Source organism: Bactrocera latifrons, unplaced genomic scaffold (genome assembly GCF_001853355.1).
Source record: "Bactrocera latifrons isolate USDA-ARS-PBARC rearing strain unplaced genomic scaffold, ASM185335v1 scaffold_56, whole genome shotgun sequence".
NCBI lineage: Eukaryota > Metazoa > Arthropoda > Insecta > Diptera > Tephritidae > Bactrocera > Bactrocera latifrons.
Genome location: NW_017537223.1, coordinates 946517 through 963659, shown reverse-complemented (window position 1 = coordinate 963659; position 17143 = coordinate 946517). Strand labels below are relative to the sequence as shown.

The 17143-nt window shown below is 38.2% G+C and overlaps 1 protein-coding gene across 1 annotated transcript in view; it reads right to left on the bottom strand.

Moving 5' to 3' along the window:
• LOC108974545 overlaps positions 1 to 17143 on the bottom strand; it is a 158236-nt gene that overhangs the window by 63382 nt on the left and 77711 nt on the right. The window contains exon 2 of the mRNA XM_018942450.1: positions 2021 to 2178. Within this exon, the coding sequence (XP_018797995.1) occupies positions 2021 to 2178 (158 nt within the window). The remainder of the gene's footprint in view (positions 1 to 2020; positions 2179 to 17143) is intronic.

The following is a 17143-nucleotide window of genomic DNA, read 5'->3' as shown; positions in this document are numbered from 1 at the left end:
TTCTCTTGGCAGCGCCCGTCGCCCAGTTGGGCATATGCCTCATGTCGGGCCTCGGGGCTACGCTAATATGTCAACATCACAAGCACTGCATGCCGCACCGAAATCCAACAAAACCAGCACAAAATGTCCCACACACACACATACGCWATGAAATAACCTCCGCTGTTGGGCCGCTCAATCTTCTATGCCTGTGTACGTCCGAATGGAGCGAAGTGAAATCGCTCTGGCAGCGCACGACAAATTGTCAACATGAAGATACAGCAAAAACAACAATGGTGCAGAAGAAACATCGGTAGGCAACAAGCCACTCGCTGCTGCCCATCTCTCACGCTCTCCTCCACTCTCGCACCCTTTATTTTCTTCGCCGTTTTGCGATTTATTTTGTGTTCGCCATGACCGGCAGGCAGCGATGTTCGAAATAACGACAGGATTGACAACAACCGCCCAAAATGACTAATTTATGAACCATCAATCACGTTGCATGCCATTTGCTATGCCGCAGACGCACGCACGCACTAACACAGACACACGCATGCTCCTTGTGTATGAATTCTTCAGTTATAACTCCGCGGTCGCTGAACCAGTCGCAGACTACTCCGAGGATCGACCGGCAGGCAAGCTTAACTCGTCAGCTGATTTTCGCACACAAACACTGATTTCGTTTTACGAAGTCTCTGGGAGATAATGCTTCGTTATAATGTTGCTCAGCTCGTTCAGCCTCCTAAGCGGAAGTTGGCTCTTCAGTGCACAGGACAACGATATAAAGGAGCTTCATATTCCAAAAGCTAAAAAGCAACTGCTCGGCATCGTACTAGTTGTAAACTAAACAGTAACTGACTGATACGAACTATTCCTGCCCAAAATCTATGTCTTCAAGTATGCACACATCTATGTATGCATGACTTTGTATATATATGTAAAACAGTTGATTTGCGAACGCATTTATTTTTAGCAACACGGACAAATTAACAGTTTTTTATTGTTGTTGCTTGCTGTTTTCTGTGTAAGCGAGTACCAGCAACCGGAATGAGATTTACAGCTTCGTAGGCAAAACGTCCCGCTCTTAAGATATTTAAACAGTCTGCTCTTTTTATCTCGCAAAATTAATAATGCAGACTTCGTCATCGCGTGAGTCTAAAGTGGGGTTGATTTATCGTGAGCCATGGATTTTGCGATTCTACTTTGTCAAAGTGATTTTTTATGATTGCTCTGAGCAGAGGAGCGAAGGAAACGCTGGCGGTGCAAGTTTCACCAGCTTAGCGGGTCTAGAAGTAAAGAAATGAGTGGCGCATGGTCTTTGCTCTGCAAATTTAAATAGTCCTTAAGGGGGAGCTGCTTTATTGGCTTAAACAATTTTTTTGGAAGGGGAAGAAATAAGTGAAGAAAGCAAAATTCCTAGGGCTTACAGCTGTATATTTAAACATCAGTCACAAGTTTTTTGGATACGAAATCTTTGATATTCTGTCTTTGGGGAACAATTGCTCGAGGCATCTCGCATGTGCATTTGTCTAACACTTTGTGGACATATTCTTCGATTATTTTTAAAGAGATTTAAGCCGATTTATAAGCGATTTTTTGAAGCTTCTCAAGCAGGCACCCCCTTAAGGAGAGAAAATTCATACCAAACACCATAAATATAATTGCTCTCTTTGAGCGTGAAAATATCAATGAATTTCAATAGTAAATTTAAGATAAGACGACATCCAGACGTGTTTTAGTCCAACTTGTTGTTCTCGTGGAATTCATTAAAAGTTTCTAATAAACTACATTAGGGGTCCTAAAAAGTGGATATATTTTTCTCGCTTTGTACTCTAACATTGGGTTAATGGCATTCGCTTATACCTAAAACGCGTTCGAAACCACTTTCTTGGCACTTAGACTACTGGAATTGAAACTTTATGTACTTTGCACCAATCAAAAACTGTCAGGAATTCTGATATACATATATATTAACGATTAGACACATAACAACATTGCGTACGATTTCGAAATTTTGAAATTAAACTGTAAAGATACTTACATCCTTATCGCCCAAACGCTCGACGCGACAATGCAGGAAACCCGTCTGACCGACCGTCACAGTCAAGTTGCGCGGCACATCGAAGTCGAAGTAGGGCAGCAGGTTCGATGGCGACACCGTCGTCGTTGAAGTTGTGGTCGAGTAGGAGCTCAACGACTCTGCAAAAAACAAAGAAAAACATAAAAGTTATATAGGAAGCTTTTACAAAAGCCGAGGTGTGACATTAAATCAGAAAAAATACGCAACTGAGCGTTGAGGCAAAACTTTGCAACTTCACCAGAGCATGTCCACTCTTCTCAAACTCTTAGAAGACTGAGGTATTCTGCACATTTTTATTTCCATGTGTTCGGGCATATTCGCGAACATTGGAACACCAAAGTTTTATCTGCTTTTTATTGTTATTTATAATTTTATCTTTTTTTCACTTTTATTGCCTTTTATTTGGCACCATGATTCATGCTAAGCCCGCGCCTTGCCACAAACGTGTCGACAGCGGCAGCGAAAAAATCACCAAAATAAATAACGGAAATCATTATAAAGACTTGACGAAGAAATCCTTTTTGCGCCGCAAGGCAGATTTGCTGTTTTACAAAGTGCCACAAAACAGTTAACTTGCCACATGCCACACATGCTCTCATTCTTTATGCAATTGAGAGAATAGCTGGAGTGTTTGCAATTGCTTTGTTGACGGGAAGGATGTTTTTAATACCGAAGTATGCTGCCTTTGTTTGATTATAATTTCATGCGGCTTTCTGTGCTTCTTTCCGCTCATGCCCCTACCCTGCTGCTCACCTTACCGCGAAGCGGATACGCAATTGAATGGCAGATAAAGGCAGCCAGATAAGGAAGCAACAAAAATAACAAAACATTTAACGGTAAAGTGTGAGTGTGAGTGTGCCGGAAATCGCTCTGGCTGCGCGCTCGCACAACGACGAGGTTTTGATTTTTTTAAATTTTTACGGATTTCCATGGAAACGCGTAAAATACGTGTGCTTGAAGAGCGTTGCCGCAGGCGTTGAACATGAAAGTTTCATCATTGTTCTAGCGCAGCCGCCCATCCACCCAGCATGTTTCGCTCTTCGTAATCCCAATAAATATTTTCCCTTTTTTTTGCAGTTTCCCTTTGCTTTCGGCACGTGTGGCTAAAAGTATTTCTAGTGGCAATCACCATGAGTGATGAATTTACTAAATGCAATCCTGTATTCTTTGAAAAAACAACTACTGTAAGCGGTATCGCGTGTGTTTAAGTGTTTGTGAGTGTGTGTATGTATGCTGAACTCTTATCGGAGAACCCCTCACTGAACCGAGTAAAGAAAAGGAAAGTGTCTTTAAAAGTCAAATCCGCAAACAGAGAAACCCCACAATCTGCGCCCACTACCATGGGATAAGCATCCTCAACATCACATATGAGGTTCTATCGAGCGTACTGAGCTAAAGACTTAGGCGCACCGTCAACAAACCGGATCTGGAAAATCAACAACTGACCAGATATTCAGTATGCATCAAATCTTCGGAAAGCAAATGGGTCTGGCAGTGAACGATGGCAAGACGAAATATCTCCTGTCATCGTACAAATAGTCGTCGCACTCGCAACATTAACGGCAACAACAACAACGTCAGTCTTGAAGTGCAACAGAGAAAAACTCTTGCCAACAGAAACTACTTCGGATTGAGTAGGCAATTTAGAAGTAAAGACCTCTCTCGATGAACAAAAACCAAACTCTACTAGTCACTCATTATTCCCGTCCTGCTATATGAGGAAATCTGATGAATCGGCCTTAGGAGTTTTCAAGATAAAGTTTCTGCGAGGCCCTTTGGGCGTATGGTATGATAAGCTTTATGAGATATACTGCGACATTGACATATTTCAGCACATTAAGATACAGCGGCTACGTTGGCTAGGTCCTATGGACGAGATGAAGACCTCCACTCCATGGGAAAGACCAGGAGGAGAAGGACCTGGCTCCACTTGGAATCTCCAATTGGCGCCAAGCAGCGAGAAGGAAGAACGGCTATAACCGCGTAAGCTGTGTCCACAACAATAAAAAATAATAATAATTTTTTACGGAGCGAAGACTTGGCTTTCACGAAGTTTTGACAAACGTTTTAAAATCTTTAAAATTATCTTAGCCTAAATTTGTAAAGAACATAACTCAAAACTTTTGATACAGACTATATAAAAATACTGGTCAAACGATATAATAATGAACATAGATAATCCCGATCTTGTGCGAAAACAAATCGTCTAAAAGTCATTAGCTAATGTAATTTCGAACGAAGAAGGTTCCAAAACTAAAATTACTCGCGGTGGCCCCGTGATAAACAAACTGAATCTGCCAAGCCCTCTACACTTATTCATTTTGTCTCAAATCACCAAAAATAAGCAGCTACTCTTCGAAATTCGCAGTAATAAAAGCAAACCGTTAATTTGTCTTCTATGAAAATTTCAAATCCCGCCCTCGCTGACGCAGTTTTGGCGACCTCACCTGCTACGCTGACAATTCAAAGTTTTAATATGGCGCATCCATTAGATTATAATTCATGCTGAAAGCTGGAAGTACCTTCTAAGTACCTCCTAGAGTGACAGAACTTCAAGAGGAATACGAAGCGCCGCTTTTATGCTCATAAAATGAGACACCACTTTAGTTTGGCGTCACTTATGGCAACAGCGCAAAAACACACAAACAATAATGCAGAAGTGGAGAAAAAATGGAAATACTTAAAATCTTTAACTCCCAAGCCTCCGAAGATCAATAAAAAGTAACCCGAAATGTTGTAAGTAATCATAAATATAAAAGAACCATAAACATGTGTATGTATGTGTAATGCTATTTACAATCTAGTCTGGGTATTGGCGGAAATATTTGCCCAGTGTAGACAAGAAGAAACACAGTACGTGCCAATAAAATCGTGGCGACACAAGTTCTTCGAGTGTTTCATAAACATTCTCGAGAAAGTGGCGCAATTTGCATACGCGCTTCTTTGTGCGGTGGGGATTTACAATACAAAATATAAATGGACATTTCACAGCAATCTCAGATTCATACTTGTAACTATAAACCATGAAGATACACTTTAGTTGCTTCCACTTGTGTTGCTATTAGATATACTGAAGTGGCAAAATTTGTGAATTGCTTACAGTTACATAACAAGCTCAGTTTTTTGTGAGTTCGGGTACTTTCAGATGAGGATGTTTGGAGGGTTGCATTAACCCTAGTAACACCTATTTATTGCTTGAAGAGCTGGGCAGACGCTTTCTATTCGGACAACACGATGCGTCACGAAGAGATGCCGTTGGGGCTCTTCGATTCTCGAAGTGACATTAACGTTCTGAGAGTTTATAGCTAAATAGTGACACATGGAACGGACCAAAATCAAAATTGTTCAGTGCTCTACTGTCGATTGCAAACGCAACGTAAGAGAATTTTTCTTCTTTGTTTGCACTGAGTACCGCTCAACAGCGCCCTCTTCAAGCGATTTTTTTGTTTTTTGTAGCTTTTTCTGAAAGAAATTTTCACTTTTCGATATTCGCTCCAGTTTTCAGCCAACTGCTGCAGCACTTTAGAGCTTGCAATTCGCTACGGCAGTCACGATCATAAAATAAATTTCTACAAAGTGGATGTTATTTATTTCTCTCAAAGAAGAACAACAACAAACATGTAGAGTTAGAAAACTGAAAATGCAGAGAGGGCGTTATTTTCCACCTAAAATGTAGAAGCAGTTTTTTCATGCTCCCTTTCGCAGCGCACCAACCAATTTTCGCCACTCACAGCTGAACTTCCCCACGCTGTTGTTGTGCTAGGCTACATGTCGATATTAGCATTGTTGTTGCGCGCAATTGGCGCGAAATCTTGGTCACGTACGAAATTGGCATAAACTTAAAATTAGCTCCTTACATAAATCTGATGAACGTTGATAAACAATACTCGTAAATTCGTGGCCTTCGCGACTCGAACAGCAGCAGATGGAGAGGTGCATCGAGCGTATGTGAGGGACGGCGTGACGTGGAAAGCCTATCATGAGCAGTGTGGTGTGCATAAAAATTTCCTCCACAAAGCAGTCTCATGCTTTCATATGTATGCTTAATACAAGGAGAATTTGTCGAAATTTTCTCATTCTCTCATATTGGCTCCTCGTCGACACACATATCTACGGCTGTGCTGCGATTTTGAGAAAACAAATTTTCCGTTATGTTTTCGTTCTTTAAATGCCGTCACGTAGCTGGCAACGCATTAAGTTAAACTTGAACTCAGTAAATAAATATGGCCTTACTTAGGGAAGCAGAAGCGCAGGTTGTGTTGTAATGCAATAGACTATTAAGTATATTCGCTTATCTAAAGCGTCTGTAAGGCTGCTCGTGTGATAGCTCTACTTTAAAGAGAGCTCATCTCTTAAAGAAAAAAACTAAAAATGCTTTGGAGAAGCAGTACCGTGATGTACCATATACAATCTTCAAGAAGATGACCTTTGTGGCATTTCCTGTGTTTATTTTTGTGAAAGCACAAATCATAAAACCAATATTCTATATATAAATTCAAGCACGAAAAAATCTTAGAAAAAAATTATTTTTCAAAGCTTTGCATTCGCTCATAAATCACGTCTCAAAAGTTAGCTTTAGAAAAATATAGCGAGAGGAACCAACCAATAATATTTACAACCAACACATGCTTTCATATTCCATTGGATCTTTAGTTTATTGCCCTCTCACACACAAGGCAGTCACAAAAGTGGGAGTGACAACCTGACACGATGCCAGAGAAGCGAAAATCACAAACAACTCCAGAGAAAGGGCGCGAAGGAAAAGGACAGTGGGCTCAAGGCAATGCATTTTACTCACAAAGTGAAAGTTGCCAAGTGACGAAAGCAAAACGAACGACTGATAGGGAGGGGTTACAACAATGCACTTCTGTCAACGCTCAGCAATGAAAATAACCAAGAGTACGTCACAAAATCATACACAAATCCAATGCGATTATGTGATATGGTGATATGCAAATATGCAAATATGAAATAAAATAATAATAACAAATCAAAATGCCACTCAGCTAAGGGGGATTTAAAAGTGATTGCAGAGATAAGAGATGAAGAGACAAATGCGGGCGTCTACACATAGAAAAGGTGTACAGTGACCGCATTATCCGTAGAGAAACTGCATAGCATACTTATGCCCACTCCTATTTGCCGCAACTTAAAGGCATCTGTATGGGAATATTTGCAGAACAACGTTGGGAGGTGTGAAGTTGATGAGCAAACCGAAAACATAGCATAAGCATTGAAAAACGGTTAAATAAATACACGTTCTTCCCATCTTGTAATGATATTTCTAAAATTGCTTAAATATGATAAATACCTACCTACACTTTTTACCATTTTTCCGCAAGAGACATTATTCCATCAGTGTAAAACTTCTCTGGTTTCTCGGTGAAAAATGTGACAATTAGTTTTCAAAGACTTTTCTTGAAGCCAACTTCCCTCCATTAAGGGAGTTCTACATTGACAAAAACAAGTAGTAGTTCGATGGTGCAAGATCAGGGCTTTATATGGTGGATGCATCAAAACTTCCTAGCCAAGCTCTTCCAGTTTTGCCCGAAAATCGCAGATGTTAATTCGGTGCATTAAACTTTTCACAGACAATTCATGTTGTACCCAAATATCGAGCTTCTTTTTGTAGCCAGCCTCTTTCAAGTAGTTCAAAACCGTTTGATGATGATGTTAAGTTCTTTAGCGATATCATGGCTGGTTCTGGTCAATCATTTGGATAATTGCATCGACTTTTTCAACGATGGATTGACCAGAAACAGTTTCATCGTTCACATAGAAGTTACCAGAACAGAATCGAGCGAACCAATGTCGGGCTACGCGAACTTATACAGCAGCGTCTCCGTAAACTTCACAAATTTCATTGCAGACTTGCGTGGTATTCTTCTCTTTTTTAGCAATTTCAAAATATAGTGAATTTCTATTATTTCCACTCATTGTTGAACAACTGTAACTTTTTTCAACCTCTCCGACTTTAATCTTTTTAAAACCTTTCCAGCACCTTATATGGTAGGTAGTATATTATCATTAACAATTAATTTCCTGTAATCAATTTAACCAGAGTTTCTTAATAAAAGTGAATACGTCATCCTAGGTCATCTAAAAAAACTTATTTGTAGCGAACTAGAACTGTTTTAAAATTATTGAAATGTTTGCAAAACACATTGCTAATGTATCTTAAATGTGGAAAATGAAGCTCGGTTTCCTTTTAGAACACAGTTATAATATTGTGACTCAAATTCAACTGGATTACCTAACTATTGCTTTCATAACAAAGAGCGAAGATGGCGAGCAAGGAAATGGCGAATTGGTCAAAGTTTATGTCATATGAAGAACCCCTGGAAATAATTGGTTTTTTCTAAGTCTTGATATTTTCTATAAAAGACAAAATTCAGTTGCTGAAAAAACTTGTGTACCCTGCTTCCTTGTTTTTAATTAGGAAATATAAAAATATTCGAATGGGAGCGAATAATTTTAATATCAATTATATTTTAATGATCATAATACATATATAAACACACAAATACTATTAGACAAGCCACAAGTGCTCTGCTCATATCAGCGACCATGCAATGCAAATTATTGTAAATGATATGTTCTTAACCTTCCGGGCAAGCCAACAACCACGTGAGCCCATAGAAAACTCGTTCAGATTTCGAAGAATTCCAGAGTTAGAATGACGCAATCTCAACAACTGCATACCTAAGCAGCTGGCGCAGTCGAGTCGCGTTCCGTCGTTGTCATTGATGATAAGGAGAGAAGGCAAGGAGCGGCGGAGAAGGAGAAAATGATGTTTACAGCAAAGCCATGAATCCCGCTACATTACAGTTACTTAAAAACTGCATCCGTGCACAGTTAAGTGCATTCGTTCATTCATAAGCAAGCAAACATTCATATTTACGCACACAAACACACTCACATTCTTTCGAATAAGCAAGCTAAAGTGAGCGCAAGGTCAGATGATTATAAATAAATATGGAAGAACTATTTGCATACGCTCGGAGAACGAGTGCGCTGCTTAGTTGCATATTTTCAGCAACAACAACAACAAACAAACTGTGCCCTTGACACACGCAGCCACACACCCACACACGCATGTTGAGTGCTCAGTTTACACAATCGCCTGCTTAGTTTCATAAGCCTGTTTGTATGTGTGGCGCGCTGATTGGGTGACGGGGCGTATGAGCGACACTCCTTTGCCTGCCGCCTGTCGGCTGAGCACCTCCCGTCCTGCCAACTGCCACCTTCCAAGTCGGGCTGTCTGCCGGCGACACTAAGTGCAGCACTCGACTCAAGTGCGCACTCCTTCAAGCAGCTTGCTCACAGTGCAGCACAAAAGTGCGAAGAAATGAATGCAGAAAATGCAAAGATTTTAAAGCAGCAAAAAATCGCAATAAACGAATCAGTAGTGAAATGCGAAGTATTTACTTTCTCTAGAAATATGCGAGCGCGGCCAAGCGTGCAGACGAGTTGAGCGCATTTGCATACGCCAGGGCATTTTCGCCAGCAAGTACTTGTAATAATAATTTAATCCCACTTAATTCTCAAATAAACGGCTTTTCTACATTTGAGTGTTCGCATAAGTGTGTTAGTGCATGTGGGTGTATGTAAGAAGCATATTCAAGCGTAGGGAGCGCAAGCGTGCGATCTGTTGCTGCTCATCACTTTTAACCATAAAGCAAAATAGTTTTTAATATTCTTATATAATTGCTTTGTTGTGCAGAATATGCGGCAGCATCTCATCCGTAGAACTAGAATTAAGTAAAGGGTTACACACTTCTATGGTTTGTGGTGCCTTAGCCTGCTGCGGCAGAGAGATTACAGCTGTCATCAGTCTAAATTACCCAACATTTCTAGATGGTTCCTACCTTCAAATAACAAGCTGCATTGTTTTCGGTACGGAAAAGAGCACCGAGTCTCCTCAGCAATTGGTTCTTACGAGAATCCTTCTAAACAGATGCCGTTACCATTTGTGAAAGATCGTTTAAAAAATTTACCTTACCTTTACATACCTAATATCATCCCAAATGACTTGAGCACAAATGGTCCAGCAATGGCCTTCAAGGCTTCAGACTTCTGATGCTGCACCTGCAATAACCGTCACTGTAAAAACAATTGTACTTATCAAGCCACCAATGAAACACGACAATAATGTGCAAATGCAAGCATGGTACAAGCGTGATGAAGCTCAGCAAATGGTCGCAAATGCTGAGTCTTTGGTGGGTCCTGAAAGGAATCATCCACTATGAGCTGCTCCACCCAGGTCAAATGATTGATTCTACATTTTACTGTCAACAACTGATGAGATTGAAGTAAACAATCGAAAAAAAACAGCCAGAACTGATCAACAAAAGGGGCTTCGTCAAGACAACGCTAGACCACACACATATTTAATGACTCGGCAAAAACCTCGTGAACATGACTGGGAAGTTTCGATGCATCCACCATATAGCGCTGACCTTGCACCACCGGATTACCATTTGTTCCGGTCAATGCAAAACTCCGTTAATGGAGTAAAGTTGGCTTTAAGAGAAGCCTGTGAAAAATACTTGATGCAGTTTTTCGCCGAGAAACCAGAAAAGTTTTACATTGATGCAATAATGTCTTTAGCAGAAAAATGGCAAAAAGTTGACGACCAAAATGGTACATATTTGGTTCATTAAAGCTCATTATATATATAAAAAAAATAGGTTGAAGTTTGATTAGAAATACGAAACGTCTTTTTCGACTACGCAATAATATCTCTCACTAAAAGCGTGCTCTCGTTGTGATATTATTAGATTGTTAATTGGTGGTTGAAGAACCACCTACATGCAGTTAACAATAGACGAGTAAGCTTCATATAAGTTCAGTGTGCGCTATTGCAATGTCTTTATATAGTAGAAAAAAGGTCTACTGAACTCACATTCTATGCAAAGTTCATCTTTCAATAAAGAAAAAAAAAAAAAAAATGATCTGCTAATTTCTGAATAAGTAAGTAACAGTAGTTATGCACCTAGGCATAATATTTTCTTGAAAAACCGAAGTTGAAACACTTTGCATCTTATACGTTCAGCCACCCATGACAGCGAACTAATTTGCCGCAACAAGTATTTAAAGGTTTCAAAACACTTTATTGGTAGATGAAGATCTCTTTTCACATAGGAAATTCTGATATCACAAAAGTCCGTTCTACATTGATCCAAGCTCTATATACCCAAACCTTTGACCAGCGGTTGATATGTATTGTAAATTCATTGAAACAAAACAAATAATTTGCACTCACAAACACGACAAAGTACTTTTCGTCAAAAAATTTGCATAAAGTTGTTTTGCTCAACCAAAAATCAAATTTATTTCGCGCACAAGCATATTCATTGTATTTGGCCGACATATGATTGTCATCAAATAAATGCTCGTAAACAGAATTCCTGTTAAATTTATACGAAGTTTATTTTTTGTTATTTGCAGGTGGACAAGTCGGTGAAACTCCCTGTCACTCGCCGCAATGTCTGTATTCTAAAACTCAAATTCGGACAATAAATGACACTGGCAGTAAATAAAGCTGTAGACACATGCCACAAGCACAGCACTGTGCAAAATGACCATTTTTCCCAAAAACTGCAAATTCAACCAACAGTAAAAATAATTGCGAGAAAAAGTGAGTTTTTTCAAAACAAATTGACTTTTTTTTTCTGGGTTAGGAGGGTTTGTGCGTTTTGAATTCAAAAATATTTTTATTTCATTTTATATTATAATAAACACTGCACCCGCGCAACATACTCTCATAGAAACCAGGTAAGAATTTTCGAATGGTAAAAGGAACTGTAGAGTCATTTTGTAGTTAATTGCTCGAAAATCGAGTTTTCTAAATTGCTTTCTTAAAATGTCTAGAATTCAATTAAATAAAATAATAGTAAAGTGATTTATAAAACTTTTAAGTCAGCGCTGAGTTGGCTTTCCGGGAGTTGAAGCACCGTTTTCTCAATACTGTATTTTTCAAACTTCCTTCCATCGTATCTCAAAACATTCCTTCATTATTCGCAAAAGCACCTTGACTAACTGTCTTGAAACATTTATTTTGAAATGAGGCTAAATATGCCATTATCTTCAATAGCGAATATTATGACAGGATGTTGATCCTCTTTTTTCTCGAAATTCGATCAAATCGACGCCAACGTTCTCCGTTTCAAATAAGATGGTCCGCTCATGTTTCACTTCCAAACATGGACCTATTGGGTGAAAAGTTTAGCGACTCGTAAATTTCCTGAAATAGCTAAGTCAAGCGAACACCACGATCGTGTCACGGTCATGTGATTTAACACCTGTAGATAATTTTCTCTAAAGGTATATTAAATCAAAGATTTAAGCCAATCGACTAACAACGCTCGAGAAGCTTAAAAACAACATTCAGCGTGCTTTAGTTGGAATGTTTCGCTGGGTCATCAAATATCTGCCATTTGCAATTGTGAAGCATGCTGCTTAAGGGGCACAGCAAGTGTGAAAATTATTATTTTTATTTTTTGCATAATTCGATAGTACGAGGTGTGTTCAAAAAGTATCGCGAATTTTGAATTTTCGCGGGTTACCTATATTCGAATTTCGAATTTTTTGTGGCGTTATGTTGGTACTCATATCTCTCACTTATGCCGACAAGCTCGGCCATTTTGAATGTTCATTCAATTGTTGACAGCTGCTTTGCTTGCAAGTGTTTTGGATCGTTTTCGATTTTTACCTATTCAAAAAAATGGCTCAAAGAACCTGTATCAAATTTTGTGTGAAAACGAAATTAAGTGCGCGGATGCATTCCGAATGTAGACTGTGGCATAGGGAGAAGCTACCTTGGACCGAAGCAACGTTTATCGGTGGTACAAAATGTTCTCAGAGGGCCGAGAAGATGTGACAAAAATTGGCTTTTGCACCACGATAGCGCCCCTGCTAACACATCGTTGCTTGTGCGCGACTTTTTGGCCAAAAACAAAACACTAATGACGCCGCAGCCACCGTATTCCCTAGATCTGGCCCCCTGTGACTTTTTCTTGTTCCCTAAACTGAAGAGGCCCATGAAAGGACGACGTTACGCTTACGATAAAAAAAAAAATGATTTTTTGAAGTGCTTCGCAGATTGGAAAAACCATTGTCACAAGTGTATAATATCTCATGGGGATTACTTTGGAGGGGACAAAATAGATATTCAAGAATAAATAAATAATTTTTGAAGAAACACAAAATTCGCGATACTTTTTGATCACACCTCGTACATATAGTATATTTTATAATTTAATCTTAATCTTAGAAAAAATGTATGTGAATATTACAAAATTTTTTGAGTTACAGGCTTTCGTAGTGTAGCTGTCAATTGTTAATGTAGGGTAAATGTTTATGATTATATGATTTTACGATGTGTTATGACAGGTTGTGTGCCAACCAATTGTATAATATCTTATACACAGATTTCTTGTTGCTTCACCAAAAAAGATTACAATCAATGAAGCTGTGGAGTACCTTTTTTAGCGCAGCGGAAGATCGCATGTAACTCAAAAAACAATAACTTTTTTCCCACAAAATTATTACAAATACTTTGCATGCATTTCTGTTAGTAATTATTTGTTCAGTTTGTATGGAAGCTATATGTTATAGTAATCCTATCTGAAAATTTTTTTCGGAGATTATATTTTTGCTTTAGGAAATAACCTGTGCCCAGTTATAATGGCCCGATATCGGCAGTTCCGACAAATGAGCAGCTTTTTGAAGAGAAAACGATATATACAGACAGACAGACAGACGGACATGGCTAAATCGACTCAGCTCGACATGCTGATCACATATATATATACTTTATAGGGTCTCCGACCCTTCTTTCTGGGTGTTACAAACTACGTGTCAAACTTAATATACCCTGTTCAGGGTATAAATATAAAAGAGATCAAATTTTTAGCATCTCCGTAATAGAAAGGCTACTGTTTAGGGCGCACAAGCGCATTCCCGGTTTCAGTTTTCACACCATTGAGGAATTATTTTAGAATATTTTTTTGAATATATATGTACATGCTTATATTCAAATATTCATTACAGCCATAAATTATTGAAGACATTTCCATATTCATTTGCCTTACAGCATTTGGGTGAATATGAAGATATATGAAAGGGGTTGATGTCATTCACTAATGTCAGTCAATTTTTCAAGGAAATTATATAAAAGCAGAACATTTGTGTTTCTTAAGCTTACACAGCTCCTATGCAGCAACAAATTCACCTTAAAAGTTATCAATAAAAATACAAAAATAAATTTCAACAATTCTTGAGTTTTCAATTGCGGAAAATTGTAGTTGTAAATTGCTGGAAAGTCAAATACAAACGAAACCGCAACACAATAAATTGTCAGTCAGAAGTGCATATGCCATATAATAAACCGTTTGAATGCCTTCTATCACATTGAAAAGGAAGCGAGAAACAAAAGATTCATGCAACAATGCACCGACAACCGGCAACAGCCCGCAATTGTCACTTATGCGGTTGCAGCCACAAAATTCACTCTCTTTTTGCTTGGCTGCAATTCTTTCTTGCCACCAACAGACTCATCCACGCACACACACGTACTTCTGGTGGGACTGAAGTGTTATCAGCAAAACGCCAGTTGGTGTGCGCTGCCGAGTGTGGCTTTTTAGGAGAGTGTAGGATGCACCGATGCAAAAGAATATAAAATCAAATGAGAATGTCAGAAAAACCGCTAACAATGCTCGAGCATAAAATGGTGTGCTGCTGCTTTTTGCTGCTGTATTAAATATGTTGCTGGCATATTTGTTGCTGTTATGTTATGTGTGTTATGATTCGGAGCAGCGCATGAATATGCCAAGAATATATTATATTAATTTACTTCATTTCCAGAACTTGTACTTGTCCGTGCAGGTTTGATATGGCGATGCCTCATAAATTGTCGACAGCAGAGAAATTGTCGAATCTAAAGTGGAGGTCAGCCTCCAATTGGGGAACTATTAATTTTTATTTTTATTTTTTTGTTTTTGTAAAGCCAATATTTTTTTTCCTACAGGGTGTTTTGGCAGTGAGATACAATTGACTATTACTGTGCAATAATATATGAATATACAGAATATACAGGGAAACAATATTCTATACATGATCATGTTTATTTTCGTTTACTAAACTGATTATTTAAAGAGAAACTTAAAGAAACAATTGGTAAGTGTCACAAAATACACGGTTCTCAAAATGTTGTAAAAAAACATGTACCTTCTATTGAGCTGAAATTATTTAATTGCTATTATTATTTAATTTATTAATTATGTTAAAATTATTACCAATTTTTTTCTACACTATAATCTAACTGCCGGTCTACTTTCGTGGAATACCTGGACTTATTTTATTAACGTTAACAGACTTTTCGTTGTGATGAATTATGTAAAAAGCATATTATATGTATAATCTCTTACTTAAGATAATGCATTATTTTTTAATACATTTTTGGTCAATTAATCGTTTTGTAGTTCTTTGTACCATAAAGTAAACGCATTTTTGAAAACGGTGCATATCCTGAACTGCCTATGGCGCCTCTATTGTTCAGCCGTTTAAAGACACGCTACTTTGAGGTTGCTGCCATTTTAAAACTCTATCACAAATACAAGAAAAGTTCGCAGAATATTTGGAAGACATTTAAGCAGCCATTTCAAAGACGGCAAGAAAATTGAGTGCCATATGAATTGAATCCAAGAGACGTCGAAAGGCGATTTTGTAGGTCGAAAATGCTGCTTGAACGATACAAAAATAATTGGGTTGTGACTGATGATGAAAAATGGATTTGTGGATCTATTACGACGATACGAAACACAAAACACCTTACATGAAACCTCACCAACCAGCCAAATCAATTTCAGAGCTGAATATCGAGGTATTGCAGTTCACCCTGCGTTTGGTGAGATCGCGAGGGCGTGCTGCATTATGAGGTTACAAAATCGCAGGCCAGTTCGCCTCACACAGCTCGAAGAGACCCAAGAGTTTCTCTTTTTATTTTCCTGATATTACTGGGTTTCCCATTACTAATTTTATGCCGCTCAAAAATACTTCTGAGTAAAAGTAATTTCTTCATGCAAATAAGGCTTTCAAGACTAAACTGTTTCCAAAAACTTTGGAGTCAGACAGTATATTTATATATATATATATTTTTTTTTTGTGTATATTAACACAAGCTTTGCTATAACTCTTACTCTTGAATGCTTGGTTTCTATATAGATACATTGCGTATACGTGTTTTTTTTTTTTTTTGTCGTCTTTCTTTCCGATCAATTGCTGATGATTAATAATGCAAATTTGTTTATATTCTAATGCCTATAATTTCATTTTATTTTATTTTTTTTCTTGTTATTTTTGGGCTATGGCTAGCTTATATACATATAGTAAGCATGTGGCCGTAAAAGATAGATTTGCCCAAACAAATTTCGTAAACACAATTTCATAAAGAGTCCCACAGCGATAAATTTTCCTTCGCCCGCCTAATGCATTGCGCAAATTTTTCACTTTTATTATTTTATATTTCACACAGAAACTGCAAACATTTGCTAAAGTTAACAAATTGATGCAATAAATAAAATATAAATACCGACCAGATTTTCATGCTTTGTTATGAAGTTGAAATTTTCAATAAAAGTTTCAGCACACTCCAGCTAGCAGCGCACCTTTGTGCCCATAACTGCATGTGTATGTGGGTAACACACGTGTATGTGTTTTGGCTGGGGCATATTCCAGTCTCAACTGTACGAATTTAGAATGTCTATATGCACGCACATTAAGAATGTGTCCCGATCATTACCCGAGCGATTTGTGTCTTTGTGGGTACGTTGCTGGCGTCTCAAAATGATTGAAATTCTGGGTGAAATTGAAAACCGCGTAATAAAACATCAATTGCCACATATGAAGATACATACAAGTAGCACCTCATAAACTCAACTCAACTCAACTCAACTCAACTCAATTTAACTAAACTCAACTCAACTCAAATCAACTCAACTCAACTCAACTCAACTCAACTCAACTCAACTCAACTCAACTCAACTCAACTCAACTCAACTCAACTTAACTTTACTCAACTCA